Source organism: Diabrotica virgifera, chromosome 2 (assembly GCF_917563875.1).
Source record: "Diabrotica virgifera virgifera chromosome 2, PGI_DIABVI_V3a".
NCBI classification, from domain to species: Eukaryota; Metazoa; Arthropoda; class Insecta; order Coleoptera; family Chrysomelidae; genus Diabrotica; species Diabrotica virgifera.
In genome coordinates this window covers 91,535,173-91,559,385 of record NC_065444.1, presented here as the reverse complement: position 1 = coordinate 91,559,385, position 24,213 = coordinate 91,535,173, and the positions used below count along the sequence as shown (strand labels likewise).

The 24,213-nt window shown below is 31.7% G+C and overlaps 1 protein-coding gene across 1 annotated transcript in view; it reads left to right on the top strand.

Annotated features, from left to right (window-relative positions):
* Window positions 1–24,213, top strand: part of LOC114349478 (trafficking protein particle complex subunit 11) — a 77,846-nt gene that overhangs the window by 16,383 nt on the left and 37,250 nt on the right. Inside the window, exons 3-7 of the mRNA XM_050642720.1 lie at window positions 10,266–10,496; window positions 11,043–11,184; window positions 11,243–11,413; window positions 15,641–15,774; window positions 22,820–23,027. Coding sequence (XP_050498677.1) covers window positions 10,266–10,496; window positions 11,043–11,184; window positions 11,243–11,413; window positions 15,641–15,774; window positions 22,820–23,027 — 886 coding nt within the window. The remainder of the gene's footprint in view (window positions 1–10,265; window positions 10,497–11,042; window positions 11,185–11,242; window positions 11,414–15,640; window positions 15,775–22,819; window positions 23,028–24,213) is intronic.

Below are 24,213 nucleotides of genomic sequence, written 5' to 3'. Positions count from 1 at the left end.
CACGTCATTATCTACGTTAGAGATCTAAGTTGACATTGTTGCCCAATTACAAAAAATTCTTGAATTTATTTTAAATCATATATATCACACGATTTTTGCGGAAGTGGATTATACAGCAAAACAAATTAATATTCAATGTAAATAAATAAAAACTTTAGAAATAGAAAACAATAATTAAGTTATAATCTTACGTTAAAGTACATAATAAAAACAGTAAATATAATGAAACAAATACTTATAGTAAAGAATGTAAACAAATATGAAGTGTCATCACCGCAACTGTCAAATAAATGTTACCAATTTATGCCAAAATATCACCTTCGTTCGATTATAGTTACAGTGTATTCTGAACAAATGTGCTTCATAAAAACGCTTTATAATTTTTTTTTTATGCTTTATTGTCATGAAAAATTTAACAATTTTATAGACAAAGCTTACAAGAATCATAAATAAAAACAATAACAAATACAATTTACTAAAATTATACAAATCGTCAATATAAATAAAACATAATAAAGTCAAATAAAAATCAGTAACAATCTATTGCAAAATTTAAAAAAATTGCAAATTGCGTAATCTACCTTAAGAAATTTAATAAGTGATTTAATAAGTTATGCTGCTGCATATGACACTCAAATATAGATTAAGATTCTACTTATACATAACAATACTGTAATTTCTTAGTTATTGGTTAAGAAACTCTGCTATTGAATAATATGGTCTTTCAGATAAATAGGCTTTAGTCATTTTACGGAACTTGGGGAAAGATGTTGCAGATTTAAGTTGTAGAGGGAGATGGTTGTATAGTTTTTTTGCAGAATATAATATAGATTTCTTTATTAACTCACTGGACGGGATCGGTAAATAGATGTCAAAAGTAGAATTTCTGGTGGAATAGTCATGTCTAGGTCTTTCTGGAAAAACATGTAGATGTTTACGAATTAAGCAAACAGTTTCTAAAATATATAAAGAAGGTAATGTTAGAATTCTGTGATCTTTGAAGTAGCTTCTGCAATGTGTTGTTCTTCTGAGGCCAAACAGATATCTGATTTGTCTTTTTTGCAATTTAAAAATAACATCGGATTGGGCAGCTGTACCAAAACCCCAAAAAGGCAGACCATATCGAAGATGGGACTCGAACAATGAAAAGTATGTTATTTTGGAAGAGGCTAAATCCATTTCCTTAGAGACAGATCTTATTGCAAAGCAAGCTGAGGATAGTTTCTTGCTTAACACATCGATATGAAGGGACCATTTAAGGTTGCTATCTAAAAAAATACCAAGAAACTTTACAGAATCAACGATACTGATCTGGCTGTTATGAAGAGGTAAGGGTTGAAGAGTTCCTTTATAGGGTAATGCTACTGTTTTATCTACGTTAAAAGAGAGTAAATTAGAATCTGACCAGGATTTTATTGTGAGTAGATCAGAAGTTATAGTAGCATGAAGAGTTGCGATATTCGAGTTGCTCCAAGTGATACTGGTATCGTCAGCAAAAAGAAAAACTTTTCCATCGATTTTTAAACTAGTGATGTCATTAATAAAGATAAGGAAAAGTAGAGGACCCAATACTGAACCTTGCGGTACCCCACATACAACATTTTTGAGACTAGAGTCTGTATCATTTGCTCTAACCATTTGTTTCCTATTTTCCAAGTAAGATTGAAACCAGTTCAAAGAAATACCTCGAATTCCATAGAAATCTAGTTTTTTTATCAAAATGTCGTGATTTACACAATCAAAAGCTTTGGCATAATCACAAAAAACAGTGGCAGTGTGGAGATTATTGTTTAATGCTTGATAAACCTCATGTAGTACAGAAAACATGGCATCGGTGGTACATTTATTATTTAAAAATCCAAACTGATTTTGTGATAAAATCTTGTTATCAACGAGAAAGGACATAAGTCGGGCTTTTAGGAGTCTTTCAATAATTTTGGAGAGTACCGGTAGTAATGCAATAGGTCTATAATTGCAGGCAATAGATTTTTCACCACCCTTATGAAGAGGAATAATGATGGCCGTCTTTAGGCACTCTGGAAATTTACCTTTCTCAAAAGAATCATTTATTAGAGAGATGAGGACTCCCAACACATTGTCTGGGAGATTTGAGAAAATTTTTATAGATAGTCCATCGGTACTACAGGAAGATTTGCTTTTGATACTATTGATTGTTTGGATCAGTTCAGATTTACCAACCGGTCTTATAAAGAATGAATTCGAAACCTTTCCTGAATTAGGGAGATAGGAAATGGGATCTTGTTGTGACACAATAGTTGATGTTATATTTTTACTCACATTAACAAAATATTCATTTAGATTTTCTGGGTCTGGAAGGGAAAATGTTTGAGCTGTGTGAGTTTTATTTCGAAGATCATTTATTATGGACCAAGTTTCTTTTGCAACACTTTTGGAGCTTCTGAGACGATTTTGATAATACAATTTTTTAGCCGATTTTATAAGTTTTAAATAGATTGCCCTGTACTTGGTGATATATTCAGTAACAGAGACGTTGGTAGTAAATTTCTTGATATACAGTAGTGAACGCATGTTTTTGGCTGATATGCGGACACCTTTGGTAGTCCAGGGTTTGCGATGTTTTTGCTTAATTGTGATTAAAGGAAATGCTTTATTGAAGATACAGACCAGCTTATTCAAAAAATCACTGAAATTATAATCGACGTCCATGGAAGGAAAGTGCCACTCAGAGGTTAAGCATAAATTTTGGAATTTACGAAAGTTCCGACCGGAAAAAATCCTGCCTAAACGTCGAGTTTTCGAGGAGGACTTGCTAAAGATGTTAAACTTCGTATAAACCGCTTCATGATCAGATAGTCCCGCATTAACAGTTGTAGCGCAGACATCAAGGGGTGAGAAATCTGAGACAATATAATCAATTATGGTAGATGAAGTTTTTGTAATCCTTGTAGGAGAATCAATGTGCATTGATAGACCATATGATTCAAATATGTTGACCAGGGATATTTGTGTAGCACAAGCAGCAGCATAATTAATGTTGAAGTCCCCGCATAAAATTTTTCTGCTTTTATGGGGCAGGTCATCTAACAAATTAAGCAGGTTCTGAAAAAATAGTTCCACGGAAGAGTCAGGTGATCTATAAATGCAAATAATATAAAGATTAAGGTTCTTACTGTAAACTAAGGAAAACTCAAAGAACGATTCACTTAATAGAAAGTCATATTTTGTTACCAGAGAAAAATCATTATTTGTAGAAAGAATTAGGGTGCCTCCATGAGCTGAACTTGGACGGTCATACCTAGCAATAGTGGAATATTTTTCTACAAAAAAAGGCTCGTTGACTTTAAGCCAGTGCTCAGTAACCGCAACGATCGGTGGAAACCCTAATTCCTCTAGAAACAGAAATAATTCATCAGTTTTATATCTTATAGAACGAATATTAATCAGAACCATGCTAAAGTTGTTATCACTAAAATAATTTGAGGATTCTAGTCCCTCAGAACACGTCGTGATGTTTAAAAATTTCGTCTTGGAGAGGCAGCGGAATAGTAGTTTCGGTGGCATTCCCTTGATTTTTGCAGGTGAATAATTCTTTCCGAAGTTAGAAAAGACCTAAAAGCAGCAAGATCAGCGTCTACCTCATCTGCACCAATTCCATAAGCATCATTAAAATCTAGAAGAATTTTTCGTAGATCTTCACTCTTTGTAGGAAGTCCTTCGGAAGCCAGAAACAATTTAACACTTGTGTTGGTATACCCATCATAAAATACTGATGCAGGTTGGTCGTGTAAATAAGCAAGATGAAGTTTAATGGCCTTTAAGATATCCGGTTTCCTTAATCTGGCTAAAAGATATCGACTATTAGAGTTATTGGTTAATCTAACTCTTGGTGGGGTCAATGGATCGAGATTAGTCGATGGTTCTATAGTATCTTTCTTAATGAAATTAATATGGGTATGGAACGGATTCTTAGTTTTGCAAATTTCGATGGCCTGTTTGTCTGTTTGTATGTTTGTGCTCTGAACTTCATCTTTGTTGTTGCATAAACTGCTATTTGAATTTTCCAGGCTAATAGGACTTCTGATATTCTTCGGATTCTTATGTGACTCAGATGAAAGTGTTGGTTCGGAATATGAAGATTCGATAGACCATTTAATGTTTACACCAGGTGGCCAAATGCCCTCATTAAATAATAGGTTAATAGATGTTCTAGATTTTATACCTATTTTGAATGAAGAACCAGTTGTTGTGTCGGCATCTTTAAGGAGGGCATAACATCTTATATATTCCTTGATACCTAGCTTCTCTTTAATATAGTGAACCACTTGTATAGGGGTGTATATTTGGCTCCATTTATACAAATTAAATTAAACATATTATTGTATATTTCTTTAAGTTAACATTAATAGAAATCTTTAAATATTATTTCTACGCGTATATAATAAAATATGTCTAGTGGCTGAAATGCCAGTGTACTCGGCAAAGTGATTCTAAAAAAGAACACACCTACCGCCTAAATATTTCGTGTTGGTATCATGTGACGTCACGGGCTGTGACGCGGATGACGTGCAACGGTAAGTAAATTAGATGGAGTATATATTCCCTATCATCATTACTAAGATCTAAGCTGCTAAAAAGGCAATCTAAATTAAGACTATACAGCCAATTATTCGCCCAATTGTTAAATATAGAAGTGAAACTTGGACTCTACATCAGTGGGAAATAAATCTTCTTCAGATGCAAATCCACTAATGGATGCAGCGATCGTATTTTTCGTTAACTCTCTGTTTCTTGCAAAATGTATTAGAGATTGATTGTCATTAATCCCTGTCCATTGCCTTATGTTTCGGAGCCAGGACATTTTCTTGTATCCCATTCCTCTCTTGCCTTAAATTTTACCCTCGATTATAAGTTGGAGGAACTGGTATTTTTCATTTCGCATGGTGCGACCTTGATATACAGTTTTCCTTTTCTTGATGGTTTCGAAAAGTTGGCGTTCTTGGTTGATTCTTTTAAGGACATCCACATTTGTGACTTTCGCTGTCCATGGTAGCTTTACGATATTCCACATTTCGAAAGCTTCTAACCTGTTTATATCCCTCGTTTTGAGTGTCCAGCCCTCTATGCCATATAACAGCACCGACCATACGTAGTAAACCTTAGTCTCAGTTGAAGATCGAACTCTGAACAGATCAGTACCTTCCTAAATTTTACGAAAGCTTGTCGAGCTTGCTCAATGCACTTTTACTTTCCTCTCCGATGCACAGTCTTCAAAAAGCCACGTTCCCAGGTATTTAAATTTGCTCACTTTTTCAATGGACTTGGTATTCAGTGCTATGGTGGAGTTTTAAAGTGCATCCATGTTTCATGATCATGAATTTGGTCTTTTTGGTATTAATCTCTAATCCCATTCTCTTACTGTTCTCCGATTATAGTGACAAGTTGTTGAAAATCGGCTATGTTGTCACAAATTAAATAAATAAGCTACTGGGAAATAAATAAGCTGCTGGTATTTGAAAGCAAAGTCCTCAGAATAATATTTGGTCCTCAAAGAAATTAATTGACAGGAGAGTGATACTGAAAACATCGTCAGACATACAAAAGCTAAGATAAGATGGGCAGGTCATGTGGTAGATCAGAGGAAGACAAAGACGGTGTTTTTTGAGAGGCGATAGAAGATCAATATGCCATCCCAGAAAAAGATGGAAGGATGATGAAGAATCGAAGTATCCTGAATTAGTAAAGGCTGCTTGTAGAAATATTTGCATATAATTTGAAACAACTATGTGAACCATTTTGTTTCACTTTACAATTCGTGAAATCCAAACGGCAAGAGAAAAATTTAATACCTTTTATACACTTTTTAGATAATTGTTTAATTGCGGCTCGTGAAAAATTTCAAATTTTGAAAAATGGCTCGGACTATCAAGGAGCTTGGCCACCCCTGGTCTAATCAATGTTATGATTAAGCCCAATTAAAGTCTTCATTACCATATTTCGACCACAAGCAACTCAGAGGAAACGTTTCAGTTAGATTGCCAAAGTATCCAATCAGCACAGTTTCATTCATGTGTTCTACACAGTTTTCTGCCATTCAGTTTAGTAATTTGTCGTATTCTCTGTCATATGCGTCTCTCTATTTCTTGGTAGCAAGTTTAGTGTTGCTTTTTCGGCTTTTTTGCGATTTCGTCAGGGATTTCAAAACTTTCCTGCATTTTCACGTTTTAGGTTTGACAGCAGCAGATGTTTATTTTTGTTTGACACCATTGCTTTAAGGAATATATTATTGCCTACTCTACTATGATAAATTCTGAATTTTTAAAAATATTTAGATTGTGGATAAAATAACAAACTAGTATCTATGACATATAGGGGAGTGCATATAGATTTTCAATTCGGAAAAAATCAAACAAGATAGAACTTTTTGTAATTTCATTAAGAAATGTTAAATAAACAACATATTAAAAAGTTCTACTCGAGAAGTGGGTTCTTCATTTTTATTAAACAAATGAACTACGAATTTAGATGTTTTTTTAAATAACTCAGAAAATATAAATTTTAGAGAAAAACTGACTTGACCATTGAAAAATTCAGAAAATTTTACAAAAAAAACCTTATATAAAGAATTTTCTAAAATTAAATCTGTATCTTCTATAATTTTTTAATTATAGCGCTAAAGTCACCCTTCTCACAAACATTGGAGCACTGTAAACTAGCGTACGGCGAAGTGCTTGGTTGAGTTATTTTAATGTAATTCATTAACTAATGGATCAAATGAAATTTTACAAATTGAACTTGAAAGAAGAATAATTATGCTATCTTCTGGTTATAATAGAAAGAAATAAAATGTATGGTCATAAGTACGGTGTGGGCGGAAAGTGAGCCTTACATGAATTTTGTTTAAAAATGATTTAAAAATGTGTAACTAATACAATTTTTCTTATAAAACTCTCAATTTTGCACAACTTACCTTTCAAGCATCTTACTAAATGATGTTTCATTCAAAAAAAATCTAAAAAATTTAATTCAAATCATATGACGTCTCAAAAAATGTAATTTTTGAAATCTTCGTAGTTTTATAGAATTACCACCACTTTAAGACGGTATTACTCAAGTTTGAACAAATCTATTACAGTTTTAACTATTTAGAATGGGAAATAAGCCACAATATTATTAAAAAATGATTTTTATTAACGTTTCGACGCCCAAATCGGGTGCCGTTGTCAAAATACAAAATACTATTAATATAAACAAAAATGTTGTTGCTTAGTAAAAAAATTCTTCTAATAATTTACTTAATTTGACTCATTTATATCGGCAATTCAGATACATATGATACATTTTAAAGTAGAAGACTTTAAAATGATATTGCCAATATTTATGAGTTGCGTTCCTGGGACGACTTTACTGAAAGATAGTTCATTCGATTACATGAAATCAACCCCAACTCAAGAATATCCGTCACAAAAAATCATAGCATGTGATCTGTCTTTAAAAAGACAACCACATGCAACGGTGACATTAAAATTCTCGCGTTAGAGATCTCATAGTAAATCACGAGGGAAAACCAGGAAAAACCTCGTGATACTATCCCGACATCGTAAGTATTTGGTCTTACATTTAATTTACTCTCAAAATTAATACCAAATTCTGACTTTACTATAATTTTGTTTAAATTATAAATAATATCAATAATACATGGGTATATAAGTAATACTAAAATATAAAATATGTACTAACTCGACTATTGACTTACTAATTGTGGTATTTTCTTTATTTCTTATAATTCTTATTTCCCATTCTAAATAGTTAAAATTGTAAAAATGCCACAAGAAAATAGCTTCAAATCTATTACAGTTTTATAAGTACTTTTTTAAAGCTTAGGATGTAATCTTTAAAATGCACTAAATTATTTTAATTTAGAAATGAAATAAATTATTTCTTTTTGAGAAAATTAAGAAAGATAACAAAAATGTAATACAAAAACCGAAAATTACCAGCTAAAAAAATGTTTATACAAAGTGATCAAAACTTTTTTCTGTAAAACTTACCTAAAATACATTTAATAATAAGCTTCAACAATAATACATGTTCAGTAAAAAAAGTTTTTTTTAGCTCTTATACAGTATGTCTGCGTAACTTGGAACCTATTGATAACTTTTTTATTGTCAGTTTTACGAAAAAAAAGTTATTCTTTATAAAATACTCTGGATCGTAGATAATCTAAGATGCAATCATCAAATATCAAATTTAATTAAATTTATACGAGGTATGTAAAAAAATATGAATTTCACTCAAGAGTAAAGTACCTTTACATTTCACAATATCGAAAAGTGTTATTAAGAAAAGTTGTTTGGAATTAAAAAATTTGTTTTAGTGTTCAATTACATCCTTCTAATTAAAATATTGTGAATAGTAGAGGCACTTAACTCCTAAGAAAAATTTATATTTTTTACATACATCCTATAAAATTAAAACAGTTTGATAGCTGATGGTTGTATCTTAGATTTTAGACCAGGGAGAGCATTTTATGAAGAATAACTTTTTTTCGTAAAAGTGATAATAAAATAGTTATCATAATTGTAATAGAATGATGGTGAGTATCCGTAATTTGACAAAAAATTGAATTTTTTTTTTTTTCAATTAGAATGATGCAATTGTATATTTAAACATAGTTTTTAATTTCAAACAACTTTTCATAATATCATTTTTTGATATTGTGGAATATAAAGGTACTTTACTCTTTAACGTAATTCATATTTTTGACATAACTCGTATAAAATTGATAAAATTTGATATCTGATGGTTAAGTTTTAGATTTTTGATTATCCAGAGCATTTTATGAAGAATAACTTTTTTTCGTAAAATTGATAATAAAAAAGATTTCCATGTGGTTCCTAGCTACGCATACATACTGTATAAGAGCTTATGTATACAAAATTTCAAATTGCAATGCCATATTCGGATTCAGCATAATCAAAATCAAAACAGAAACATATTTGATTAAAGTAAAATGATGAATTTAACGATATTTTTAAAATTATTTATATACAAAATAATTGTTATTGTTTAAACAATTAATAAACAATTAGCGGCCAAATCTGCGAGTAGAACTTTTTACTTTAACAAGTATATAAACTAACAAAAAACGTTTTAGAAAAATATAAGCTTGTTTGAATTTTTCCGAAACAATGCATGTTTTCGTTCTAATTGCACTCCCCTAATAAAAGTTTATAATATACATGCATCGTTGGCATTAAGAGGCAACATCAGCGAACGGAAAATGCGTATCAAGACTGCAGCTTTTATTTTAAATATCTTGTCGATATATTTGGCACACATATTCGTAAGACGGTATATGATGGTACACAGTCCAATTTGAAAAATATGTTAGTGTGTGGAAATTACTCTATAATTAAATAAAATATTACAAAAAGGAGTCTGTACCGCCATTATCAAGAACAAAAAAGTACACTTTCTTCAAATAAACTTTCTTGTCCCATGCCTAGATTTTGTGTCACATTGGAATTACTAAAAATCGATTATCTATAACAAGAAATCGAACTTGACTGAATTGGCAGCATTTAACGCGCCTATGAGTATAACAATTACTGTTATCACAATATTGTGCCTTCGTTTTTGGTAGTATAGTGTTACTGTCTTACTGCCGACGCACTGTTGAAAGTTAGCAGAACTTTCGAAAAAAATATATTGATGCCGCGCTGATATAGCCTCTTAGTAAATGTGTATACTCTAGAGCGACTTACAAATACTCGGGCCACATACCTCGTGTTTGTAAGATAGTCGCCATCGTGCATAAACATCTACTTAATGCCCTTGATATTGTCCTTTTCATGAGCATTTTTCAGTGCGTAACAAATGATAGGAAAAAGGGTAAGTCCGTGATAATACACATTTATGACATTTATTCTAACATGACATTTTAGTTAAATTGACAGTTGTCACATTTTATTTTCAATTTGGAATAAAAACAAATCAAATGTGTTTCTTGCATTTATAAAATGGTATTTTCTTTGATTTGTATAGTTTTATAAATTATACAGATTATATTTGTAATATTATTATCTAATTAAAAAAAATATTTTTTTATTATGGCGCCATCTATCGACAACTAGAATAACTAGATTAAATGTTGTAAATGTCTGTAATCACGGACGTGCCTTTTTTCTGTCACATACAATTTAATGCGTTAGAAAGAAATCGAAAAACTGTGACGCACTGAAAGATGATCATGAGAAAAAGAATACATAAATACTATTTTTCAGACACTACATACATGCCTACAATAGCCTATTAGAAATTAGGATAGTGGACACCAATGCTATGGAAATTAGAACAGTTGCTGGCTTTATTAACTATAAACTGTGCCGTCTTTTATTTGCTCTAAACCTACCCCGTGATGCCATTTCCCAGTTCAAGTCACACATTGATAGGTTCAAAGCTAGAATGGGATTCCATGAATTAACCTTTGAGCACTATGCTTGGTTATCAAAACAGTAAGTATGATTCTTAATATGTATTTTTATGTTTAGTATTAAATTACAGAAGAATAATTGATGGATATGGGTAATAATAAGTGACAGGAAACAAGAAATTATGTTATGTAGTATATTACACAATGATTTTACATTCATTTTTATACAGAGGTTCAAAATTATGGAATAAATTCATTTTTTCGAGATTAGGCGACTTTGGAGAAAAATCTCGAGACAGGTCGATTTTATTTTTAAATTTTGATTTTTAGAAATGTATGCCATAATAGTGACGTCATCCATTTGGGCGTGATGACGTCATCGATGATTTTTTTAAATCGGAATAGGGGTCGTGTGGTATCTCATTTGAAAGATTATTCAATTCTCTATTAAGTAATATAAATATTAACATCACTATTTATACAGGGTGGCCAAAAAATATTTTTTGAATCAAATTAAAGGACGCAAAAAGAAGAATTTGTTTCGATTATCCGTCAATCCCCTTGTCCGGTGCCCTGACGAATAATCGAGTTTCGACTGTATTGTATATTATGTATATTTATTTTTAAGGTATTCAGTTTTTGGTGATATATTTGATGAAGCTGTAAAAATGGGGCTTCCTGCAGTACTAACACAACATCCAGGAATATACTATTACCAGGCGGCTCAGTATTGTTTGCAAAGAAAGAAGTTATGCCAGGAATTGTGTGCGGTAAGTTTGAATATCACTCTTTAAATATTTTTATTAATAATGCTATTTTTCCATCTAGAAGGTTACTGCTTATCCACAACCTGATCCTTTAGAAGGTGCCAATCTAATAGAATTTTATGGACAGAGACCTTGGAGACCGGGGAAGTTGAATGCTGATCCCCCTGATCCACAAGTAGAGGGGAATGGTATTGTAGCATTACAGTTTTTGGAAAAACAGATAAATCATTCTGTAAGTGATTATCACACTATTATGTTTTATTGCAATAATTGTTTATTGAAGATACATTCACAATTTTTGTTATTTTTCTCATTTATTCTTTAACATAGTCTTCTACATTTTTTTCAATACAATTGATAAGATGCTTTTTCAGCTTTAATATCCAAACTCTCGGCTATGGCCTCTTTGTTAATATCAAAAAATCTCGTCTTCTGAAACATTTTTCTTGTTTGGGATCAGTAACTGGTCACACTATGCTAAATCTGGTAAATGCAATAGTTGGGTGTTCATGTCGTATGCTAATAGCTGTAATTTTGCATATGGAATGGCTATCATATGAGAGTACAGTAAGGTCTCTTTTTATGCGGATTATTTTAATGCGATTTTGAAGTTGTGCGGTGTGTATTTCATACAAAAATTATATTATTAACAACTTATAGTATAATTAATATCAACTATTCCCATCCAGATGTCAGTAATCTGAGAGTTTGCAATTCGGGTATTCCCCTTGTTACATGATGTAGCATGTAGCTATTACATCAATCTGAGTTTTGTATTGAAAGGTATAACCTATAATTGTTTTAAAATTAAATTTAAATGTTTTAAATTTCAAGTTGCAGTATAATAAACATAACATTTTGATTTCTGGATTGAAACATTTAATAAGCGTCGTAAAGTTTTATGTTCCATTAAAAGAGGTTTTTGCAGTCTCAATATCGTTAGTCTGCGTTTTTAATTTTTTCTTTAAGATTATATTTGGCCCAATGGAGAAAAAAGCATCAAAGACATACAATTTTTGGTGGACAAACGTCCACCATTTTATGTGATTTTAGAAAAATACGGAACGTATCTACTTTTTCAATGCAAGTAAAGTCTTTTTTGTGCGATTTTTTTATATGCGCTTTTCTGTAGAACGTATCCACCGCATAAAACGAGACCTTACTGTATTTTTATAAACAGTAGTTTGAGACAAACCCGGTGGAAGCATTTGAATCTTTACCACTATTTTGTATTTCAAATTATATGTTTATCACTTAATTGGCTAGATACGAAATGTTAGAAGTTATTTATACAGTGCTAGTCAAAAGTCCGTACCCCCCTCGTATCTTTTGAACGGTTATACCTTCTTCTTCTTCTTCTTATGCAATCCACTAATGGATGTTCGCGATCACGTTTGACCATTTTTCTCTATCCCTTGCAGTATGTATTAGGTCTCCTATGTTTTTTAGTCCTGTCCATTGTTTGACATTACGGAGCCATGACATTTTCTTCCTGCCCACTCCCCTTCTTCCTTCGATCTTTCCTTCAATTAAGATTTGCAGAAACTGATATCTTTCATTTCTAATTATGTGTCCCAGGTATGCCGTTTTTCTCTGTTTAATTGTGCACATCAGTTGTCGTTCTGTACCAATTCTTCTCAGGATTTCTTCATTTGTTATTCTTGCGGTCCAGGGAACTTTAAGGATTCGTCGATAGATCCACATCTCAAATGCCTCCAGCTTATTCATTGTGTTTATTTTTAAAGTCCATCCTTCCATGCCATATAGGAGCACCGACCATATATAGCATTTTGTGAATCTTAGTCTTAGGTTTAGGTCAAAGTCAGAGTTCGTAAAGACGTTTCTGAATTTCATGAATGCACTTCTGGCTCTTTCTATCGGACATTTAATTTCCATATCCGACATCCAGTCTTCACATAGCCAGGTTCCCAGGTACTTAAACTTTCTTACGCGCTCTACATCTTGGTTGTTATATGCTAGTCTTGCATTTTGATGTTGACATAATTGACGGCTGATTATAAGGAACTTCGTCTTTTTTATGTTGATGCTGAAGTCCCATGTTCTCGCTATGCTCTCCAATTTTATTAAGAAGGTTTTGGAGGTCTTCTATATTGTCTGCTATTAAGACCGAGTCATCCGCATATCGTATATTATTGACCCAGGTACCATTTACTTTGATGCCGCTTTCGCATTCCTCAAGGGCTTCCTGGAAGATACTTTCTGAATATAGATTGAACAGTAGTGGGGAGAGAATGCATCCCTGTCTTACACCTCTGAGAATTTTTTGAGCTTGCGTTGTTTCATTATCCACCTTGACGACAGCTGTTTGATTCCAGTAAAGAGCCTCTATGCAACGAATGTCTTTTTGATCTATGTCGAGTTGTTTTAGTATATGTACGAGTTTATGATGTTGTACTCGATCGAAGGCTTTTTCATAATCTATAAAGCACATCATTACATATTTCCTGTGATCGTAGCAGTTCTGAGCTAGCACTTGGGCTGCAACTAGTGCTTCCCTGGTACCCAGGCCTTTTCGAAATCCAAATTGTGAGCAACCAATAACCTTATCGCATTTTGTGGAGATTCTGTAGTGAAGAACTTTGAGGAATATTTTTAAAGAATGGCTCATCAGACTTATCAGTCGGTGCTCTTGACACTTTGTTGCGTTGTTCTTTTTGGCAAAGGGATAAAGGTAGGTACAAGCCATTGGACAGGGAATTTTCCTTTTTTATAGATTTGGTTGAAAAATCTTTGGAGTATCGTAATTCCCTCTTCATCTAACAATCTGAGTAACTCAACAGGATTTTATCAGGTCCAACTGCTTTCCCGTCTTTCGAGGTATTTATTGCTCTAGTAATTTCTTCAACTGTGATCTCGGGACCAGATAGGCTGTTAATATCTATCACTTGTTCCTGAACGACTTCTATCTCAGGCCTCTCGTCTGCAAAGAGATTTTTGATGTATTTTTCCCATATAAGTTTCCTTTCTCTATCATCTTGTGCCATTTTTCCTTGTTCATTTTCTAAGTTAAAAAACTTCTTTTTTCTGTATATTCCAGCTACCTCCTTTAGTTTCTTATGTAGATTGTGGTCATCATGTTGTTTTTGTAACTGTTCCATTTCCTCACACTGTTTCTTTAGCCACTTATTTTTTGCCGTTCTTATCTCTCTTCTTATGCGTTGTTGTTGTTCTCGATATTTGTCTCGATTCCCTTGGTTTTATGTTTTCTTCTTTCTTCGAACATTGCCAGGATTTCGTCAGTCATCCAAGTTTTCTTTTGTATTTTTTGTTTATAACCTAATTCTTTTTTAACTGTATCCGTCATTTTAACTGTGTCCGTCGGTTATACCTATAATAGTGAAATTTGAAGGGAGGAAATAAACGGACATAAGCTTGTTAACTAGTCATGACAGGTGACATAATTATGCCAGATGACTTTACAGCGCCACTGTGACAGATAATTTTAAATGGGACCTTATGGCAAGTGATACCTCGTTTGAAAGGTATTGAAAATACCTAATCAGTCATACTAATTTTGTTTGAGTTTAAGCTAATTTTTATGAATAAATGAAATAAATATAAAATTGTTGTTTCGCATTTAACTAATAAAAATTCAAAATTCCGCAGATAATTACTTGTTAAAAAGTTTGACGTTGACCTAAAAACTACTAGAGAATTTAAAAACGTCAATTTTTTGACAAAAAACCCATAGGCGGACATTTGAATTTTTATTAATTAAATGCGAAACTACAATGTTATATTTATTTAAGTTATTCACCAAAATCAAAATTAACTAAAACCCAAAAAAATTAGTATGGCTGAATAGGTATTTTGAATACCTTTCAAACGAGGTATCATTTGCCAAAGGTCCCATTTAAAATTATCGGTCACAGTGGCTCTGTAACGTCATCTGTCACTATTACGTCACCTGCCATGACTAGTTAAGAAGCTTACGTCCGTTTATTTCATCCCTCCAAATTTCATTATTATAGGTATAACCGTTCAAAAGATACTAGGGGGGGTACGGACTTTTGACTAGCACTGTATAAATTTTGTTAGTTTTGTGTTGTATAATGTTAATATATTTCATATCTCAACTCTAATAATTGTATTTCTTTAATTTTTTAGTATTTTTAAGTACAGATTTATATTTTTTATAGAAAGATTTTTTAGTACTTGTTTGACCTAGTCATGAAGAATATTCAACGTTTAACATTTTCGTTGCTCTCAACACCTATAAAAACCAAAGTAGTGTTTCCTTGAGGTTTAAACAGATGTCATGCATTTGTCGATAGATGTCATAACCGGCAGCAGTTCACTCTCACATATCACCTGTCACCTGTTGAAGACTTGAGTACTATCAAATATCCTTTGTAGTTTCTCCTTGTAAAATACTGAGCAATTTACTTTTTGTTCTATATTGTAGTATATTGTCTTTTATTAAGATTATTGTTTTCAGAACCTAATTATAGCTCTGTACGGCTTAGCGATTTCTCAATACAAAACCTACAGGTGTCCAAGAACTAGAAGATATTTAGTACTGCAAATGGCTGACGAGTATTATGACAGTAAAGACTATGGAAAGGCTTTGACGTAAGATTTTGTATTTCTTTTTAATAACCATCATTGTACAATGTAATTACAGTCGAACCCGCTTAATAGAATACCTGTTATACGAATATCCCGCTTTAAGGAATAGAAATTTGAGGTCCCGAAACGTTTCTATTAGCCACCAATGATCGGTTATTAGAATATCCCGGTTATAAGAATACTTTTGTTTGGCACGAAGGCTATTCCAATAAGCGGGTTCGACTGTATATTGAATCGAATACAGAACGATTCAGTGCTAACCTTGTTCTATCAAATTAGACTAAAATAATATTGTTGTCTAGGAATAAGTTCACTATAAAATATATGGTCATATTCGTGAAAAGAGCTTGAAAGGAGTCAGAAGAACTAAAAATTACTAAATTTTTAAGATCGATATCACCAGTTATGCTGGAAAATATAAGATGTTAATTTTCTAAATGCTTAGAAATTTATAAGGCTGAAAAAGCTGGAGGAAAAATTACTTAAAAATATTTTTTTAGTTAAGACGATTAATAGTTAATAGACCAACTTGGTTAATTGAAGCGATGTAATATTTTAAATTCTATGTTAGAATGCTAGTACACAGATCTAGTAATACTAAACTAACCTCTTTGGTATTCATAACATCACAGTTGGAAGTTGCTATAGTAGGCCAATCAAGTTAGGTTTTTACTAGACATAACGGAAAAGACGAGGTTTGACAGTGAAAATGTGTAGTATGAGATATTACAAAAAGACTACCATCTTTGGATTCATCAATTTTTTAGTGGAACATTTTTTAAATAAACAATCAAAACGTCAAACTTAGTTTTTTACTCATAACTTAAAAACTTGTTTATTTAGAAATTTGACGTCCACAGGTAACTTTCTCAGAAAAAAAAGATACCTCGAATGAGATACGCTAAATAAAAATCGGTTAATAAACAAAAAAGTTATTGCAAAACGGATGACAAAATCACTGTTTTTGAATATAGTTAATAACAATTTTATTGTTTGTTAAAATACGTTTTAATATACCCAAAATTGAGGGCACTATGGTGTTTGAATGGTGTGCAAAAAATAGTCCAGATCTGTTAAATAGTTTTCGTAAAATTGAATTTGTTTATATATTTTTTTAAAAAACGAGCTAATTTCTGAGGCTGGTCCAGTTAATATGGCTGAATGTATCTCAATAATCCGGGGCTCATTTCCTTCGCTAAAATTTATACTAACAGCTTATGAAAAAAAGAAGTAAAAAAAAAATACATATACGTACACAAAATTATTTGTTAATTAATAGCAGTTTTTAAGCTTATAAACAATTACAATAATTTCGTAGAAATTAGATCAAATTAAATGGCAATAAAAAATACGGAAAGCTGGTTAAAATACACAACTTTAAAAAAAAAAGAACTTTTTAGGTCCTACGACCCTTGGGGTCTGAGATAGCCCCTTTTTTGAAGAAATCACTGTTACGTTAATTAACAACACTAAAAGCTGAAATTAACCAATCTTTTACAAGAAAAGTCAAAGTTTTTAACAAAGTTTTTAGTAAGAAAAAATGTTAAAAATTGTTTAAATAGGAGTGTTATAAACACAGAGTATTTTGCGTTCCGACTAAAGTAAAAAATAGCGGGCGTAGTCGACTGACTGAATAGTATGCGCGGTTGGCGACCGGCATGCGGCAGCAACTATTAAAATTACGTTATCCCGACCACAAAAATCCACTTTAAGGTGAATGACAAATTTTCGTTATTCCTCATGTTTTCGAGGTCTCTGAATCCGAATATGGAGTTAATTTTTTTCTAGAATTAGTGGAACATGTTCAAAAATCAAATTTTATGCAAAAATGCGAAAAATCATTTAATGATTTTTTAATTTTAACTCACTGTATTTTTGGTCGTTGTAAATATTTCCTTTTGAAAATTTTACTGTGTTATCTTTGAAGCATTTAGATAACAATGAGATTTGTCCAAAATGACTCAACACGTTAAAAGAGAAGTTGTTAATTTTTAAACATTTTGTCGTCAGATTTCGTTAGTTTCATGTTTACTTAAAAAAGTTAAGTGACAAACTTTTTAGTTTATAATTTTAACTAACACAGAAATAAAATATAATTTATGAAGATGTTTTCCAAAAAAATTTAATTTAAAATATGCAATAGGAAAAATGTTATGTGACTTTATAGACGAGCGGCACACCCCAAAAAAAGCTTATTTCTCGAGATACTGATACTAATTTTGGTCATACTTTATATTTTTGATTGTGCTCAAAACCAAAATTAGGGTTGTTTTGAATTTTACGTAGGGGAACATTATCAAAATCGCAACTTTACCCTAAAAATAAAAAAAAAATCACGTTTTTTTGAGTTTAATTTGCTACAATTCTGTTCCATTGTAATATTTTTTCTGATATTTTTATAGTACATATTTCTCACCTTTCTGAAGACAATGGGACCTGCTTCAATATTTCTGTCTTGCCATAAAGAAAGTTATGAATTGTTTGAAGTAAAAGGTGCAGATTGTTGAATTGCAAAGTTTAATCGCAAAAGTTGAGTAACAAAATTTGAAATTTAGCTGTTTAATTAATTTAAGTTAAAATCTAGATTACAGAGAACAAAATGTTTTATAGAAAAAAAAAATGGTGTAACTTTTAATTTTAAGAAAAACGTGATTTCATCTTTTTTTATTTTTAGGGTAAAATTGCGATTTTGACAATGTTTCCCCATCTAAAATTCAAAATAAAACTCATTTTCATTTTCAGCACCATAAAAAGTATAAAGTAAGACCCAAATTAGCCATTCACCACACCGTGGTTGATATCTCGAGAAATGAGAAATGAGAAATACATATTTTGACTTTGTGGCCTTTTTATTGTTATTTTTTAAATTTATTTATTTAAAATATAATTTTACTAAATAAATGTGCAACTTAATAATATTCATAAAATTCAAGTTTCTACCAAAATATATAAATATAATATTAAGCTTCAAATCCGGTATACTGTCAATGTTAAAAATGGGCTGCAACGGTCTAGCGCTAGCCAATGCTAGTCCGCGAATTTATTCTCATTCGGCTGCGCCCATCATTTTTTTTTTACTTTAGTCGGAACGCAAAATACTCTTTCTTTATAACAATACTGTTTAAACAATTTTTAACATTTTTTCTTGCAAAAAACTTTGTTAAAAACTTTGACTTTTCTTATAAAAGATTGGTTAATTTCAGATCTTAGTGTTGTTAATTAACGTAACAGTGATTTTTTCAAAAAAAGGGGCTATCTCAGACCCCAAGGGTCGTAGGACCTAAAATTTTTTTTAGAAGTTGTGTATTCTAACCAATTTTCAGTATTTTTTATTGCCATTTAATTTGATCTAATTTCTACGAAATTATTGTAATTGTTTATAAGCTTAAAAACTGCTATTTATTAACAAATAATTTTGTGTACGTACATGTAATTTTTTTTACTTTTTTTTTCATAGGGTATTAGTATACATCTTAACGAAGTAAATGAGTCCCTGATTATTCAGATACATTCAGCCATATTAACTGGACCAGCCTCAGAACTTAGCTCGTTTTTCAAAAAATTTTATAAACAAATTAAATTGTGCAAAAACTATTTAACAGATCTGAACCATTTTTTGTACACCATTCCAACACCGTAATGCCCTCAAGTTTAGGTATATTTAAACATATTTTAATAAACAATAAAATTGTTATTAACAATATTCAAAAACAGTGATTTTGTCGTCCGTCATGACATCACTAGTTTAAAAATCGATGGAATAATCTTTCTTTTTGCTGATGATACCAGTATCACTTGGAGCAACTCCAACATTGCAACTCTTCATGCTACTATAACTTCTGATCTACTTACAATAAAAACCTGGTCTGACTCTAATTTACTCTCATTTAACGTAGATAAAACAGTAGCATTGTCTTATAAAAGAGCTCGTTAACCCTTACCTCTTAATAACAGCCAGATCAGTACCGTTGATTCTGTAAAATTTCTTGGTATTTTTTTAGACAGCAACCTTAAATGGTCCCTCCATATCGATTTGTTAAGAAAGAAACTATCTTCAGCTTGTTATGCTATAAGATCTGTTTCGAATGAACTCAATCTAGCATCTTCCAAAATAACATATTTTTCTTTGTTCGAGTCACATCTTCGTTATGGTCTTCCTTTTTGGGGTTCTGGTACAGCTGCCCAATTCGATGTTATTTTCAAATTACAAAAAAGAGCAATAAGATATCTGTTTGGCCTCAGAAGAACAACACATTGCAGAAGTTACTTTAAAGATCACGGAATTTTAACTCTTCCATCTTTGTATATTTTAGAAACTGTTTGCTTAATTCGTAAACATCTACATGTCTTTCCACCAAGACCTAATCATGACTACTTCACGAGAAATTCTACGTTTAACGTCTATTTGTCGACCCCGTCCTCGGAGTTAGTAAAGAAATCTATTTTATACTCCGCAAAATAACTTTACAACCATCTCCCTCTACAACTTAAATCTGCAGCATCTTTCCCCAAATTCCGTAAACTGACAAAAGCCTACCTCTCTGAAAGACCATATTATTCAGTAGAAGATTTTCTTAATCAATAACTAAGAAATTACAGTAGGTACCCTTTGTACAAGTAGTATTTTTATTATTTTTTTATCTATATTTGCGTGTCATATGCAGCAGCTTATATGCAGCGTTATTATTATTTTAAATATATTGACGACAAGAATAAAAAACCGCTAAACGCCGTAAAAATGAGTGGCGCATAAAATATTCCAGCTACAAAAGATCTGATATTGGCGCAATTCGTAGGTTGAAATTTTGAGTAATTGTCGAAAAACCAAAATTTTCAAAGTTTAATTTTTCAGTTTTTTGGCTATGGGGAGCAGTGTGTATGTCTCAGCTTGATCGCTTAGGCGCCACTTGAAAGCTTAACTCAACCCTATTGATTTGGTGTATTTGCGGTTTTCCTGTATTTCCTTGAACTTAAGATATATACGCCCAAAAAATATGCTATTTTGTATCTACCTAGTCCTCTAGCTGGCTTACGGGTAGTTAGAAGTCAAAAATTAGACCGGTTCTGAATCGGCCCTCACACCTTCTTGAAACACAGAAAAAAAATTCAGATCGGTGTAACTTTTCCACACACATACATACATACATACATACATACATATCCACAAACATTTTCCATTTTTTTAATAAAAATTGAGTCATATTTCTGAGCTCGATAACTTTTGAATGGTGTAACCGATTTTCAAAATTAAACATGCGTTGGAAAGGTAATGATCTGTGCTATCAGAAGCCGTAAAGGTCGGGCTTAAATTTTTGAAATTTTTGGGAGTTTTGGGGACGAGAACGAAAAACAGGCTTTAAATGGGAAGGGCCGTAAAATCCACACCCTTGGACCAAAATGGAGAGGTAACATATGGATGGACGAGTCTTTTCCTAAACTTTAAGATGGGATTTAGCCCAATTTTCAATTCAGTCAGGTTTAGAAAATCGAAAATTTCGTGTATATATAGTGTCGCTTGTAGGGGTGTTGTGCGCCACTGGTGAGAACTGTCGTTCTCTGTGGATTTATGTAATTTTAGTAAATTGGTTTGTTATTGTTTTGTTTTCTTGACTTTTATAAGCTTTGTCGATAAAATTGTACAATTTTTCATGACAATATAGTTATTTTCCTAACAAGTGCAGAAAGTCATTCTTTTCCGCACGCGACTGCAGTTTGCCGAACGACGCGAAGCGGGAGTTCGGCAAGCAGTCGAGTGCGGAAAAGAGACTTTCTGCAAGAGTTAGGAACAATATTTTTTCTAAGAGTCTTTAAAAAATTACCAAAATTAATTTAATTAATATAAAAATACATACACAAATTAATTCTTTGACAAGGTTGTCAAAACCAAACTTTCAATATAATTAGTTAGCATGAGGACGATCTTGGTTTCCATGACGATGATTCAAAACGACTGTTATTGTCTACCGATTTGACTTTCGAATATTATGTCAAAATAATTTTTTCTTCAAACGTCAAATAATGATGACATTACTTATCTAACTTGATCCTGTCAAAGTTTAATGTCTCCGCCGGCAGCAGTTTTTTTTTCCCATTTCTTTACGGCGGAGGGAAAAATGTTGTCATGGCAACAATATGAAACATGTCACAAAGCAACAATACAAATGTCATTAACAACAATTAAACATCATTTTTATTTATAGTAATATTAAAAGTACAATTAGTTAATGAGGCATTTTCAAAATTGAAACCGTGCAAAAATGTTCCCGACTCTTGATACGCATTGGTAATTGTTGATGATACTGATGGTCGAGCACAACTTTCAGCAATCATTCCCGATGTTGGCGAATCATGAGGGTTTAAAATTTTTTGAGCATTATCGTTCTTATTTCTTATTGAATCCTCTATATATCCTTCGGCAACCGTGCTTGATTTCCAGCCCCCATGTCGTTTGAGGCATTCTAGATTTTGCTACGTTTGAAGAAAAAATAGTATACTTTATTCGGCAAAGAAGCGACTTTTCTTGACTTGCCCTCTATTACGCGCCTCACTTCGTTCGGCGCGTAATATCGGGCGCGTCAAGAAAAGTCATGCTTCTCCGCCTCATAAAGTAATATACTATTATTTCATCGAATTGTCGCGTTAGTTTCATTAAAAAAGGAACACAATAAGATATATTTGAAATAAATTAGTAAATAACATCTAAATATTAGTTTATTGCATGTATTATAATTACTTTAAGGCCATATTAACATATCTAAATTAACACGCGTGCGGAAAAGTAAAAACCGCGTGCGGAAAAATAACACGCGTGCGGAAAAGTAACACGCGTGCGGAAAAGTGAAATTTTCTAAACTAAAATGCGTGCGCGAAAGTAGACATTTTTGCACGCTCGTAGAAAAAAGCATATTTATATTCTATTCTATTCTATAAGTGGTAAATATTTTTTTAATTTACTTTTTTCACTCTGTCCCTCAACTACTTATTTCTTAAATTGTTTAAGTAAAAAACTTAATTTATTTAATTTTGTTATGCTTTTGTTCTATTCCAGTTTGTATACACACATGCTGTGGGACTTCCGAAACGAAAAATGGTGGACTATAGTTTCCGTGGTATTAGAAAAGGCGATTTTGTGTTCTTATTTGACTGCCAATGTACAAGACTACATTTTACTAGCATTCGAGATATTAGGAGTGAACATTAACACGCCTCTGAATGAGAAAAGGAAAATTTATGATAATTTAATTAGGATTTTAAAGGTTAGTATGTTTTGTGTTACCCACAAATAGTTATAAGAATAGTATAGGGGTACAAGCTGGATCAGCCCGAAAGGTATATTAATTGATTCGGCTTCAAAAGAAATTATTATTGAAGTTATACTTCTTTACCGGCGATAGAGGGTGATTTTTTTATATGTTAAAACCTATCAGCCCGGCGCATGCGCATTATAACTTTGTTCTGATTGGATGTTCAAATGACATGTCAAAAATTATCCGATATGGCAGCTGTGGTTTGGAGGTAAAGGTAAAGGTAAACAAATGTATAATATATTAGTTTTATTGTTGTGAGGACAGAAACAAAAAAGTTTATAATATTGTAGTGACTTTTAAATAGTTTTTAAAAGCAACAGGTACGTAATAATTGTTAATGTATCATGGGTATAAACCTACCTATTTGATCTGCCAAAATACATAGTATGTAATACTTTTATTTATATAATTTGATTACCATCAAAATTTCTATCAATATTCACCTAATATATTGTTTTCTTACTCTATGTTTTGTTGTATTTTTTCAATTCTAATCATTTCAATTCAAAATTAAAATAATTTGATCAATTTTCAAAATATCAAAATATCACAAGTTTAATCCGTTTAGTTAGTCGATCTTCGTAAATAATGACACATAGTGTCTGTGGCTAAGCGTTGAAGGCGAATGAATTCCAATACCAACCGCGCTTATCAGCGCTGGTTCGAGTCCCAATAGAAACTTTCTTTTTTGTTTTTTTTTTAATACATTTTATGATTGTAAGTATATTTATTATATAATTTTATTTTCAGAAAATACGTATTTAGTTAAAAAAATTTTCGACAATTAATGTTCAGACATCATTTGTTGCTTGTTTAATGTGTTTGTGTGTGTTTTATTCTTTTATTATTTTAATTTTTGGCACTGTTCTAATAAAAATGTTTGAGAAGTAGTAAGTATAAATTAGTTTAATATTTAAACAAAATATAAATAAAAAGTATATTAATTTCGTTTAAATCATATAATAGAAGTATAACTTCTTACGTGCGTACAAAGTACACACACATTCTTTTTTTTTTTAATGTTTATAACGTTACAAGATTATCAGATTATCTAGCAATATAAAACTGAAAAAAAAAACTTTTTTTCTCAAGTTGGTCATTCAGTATTATATCTTTATTTTTTAATTCATTAATT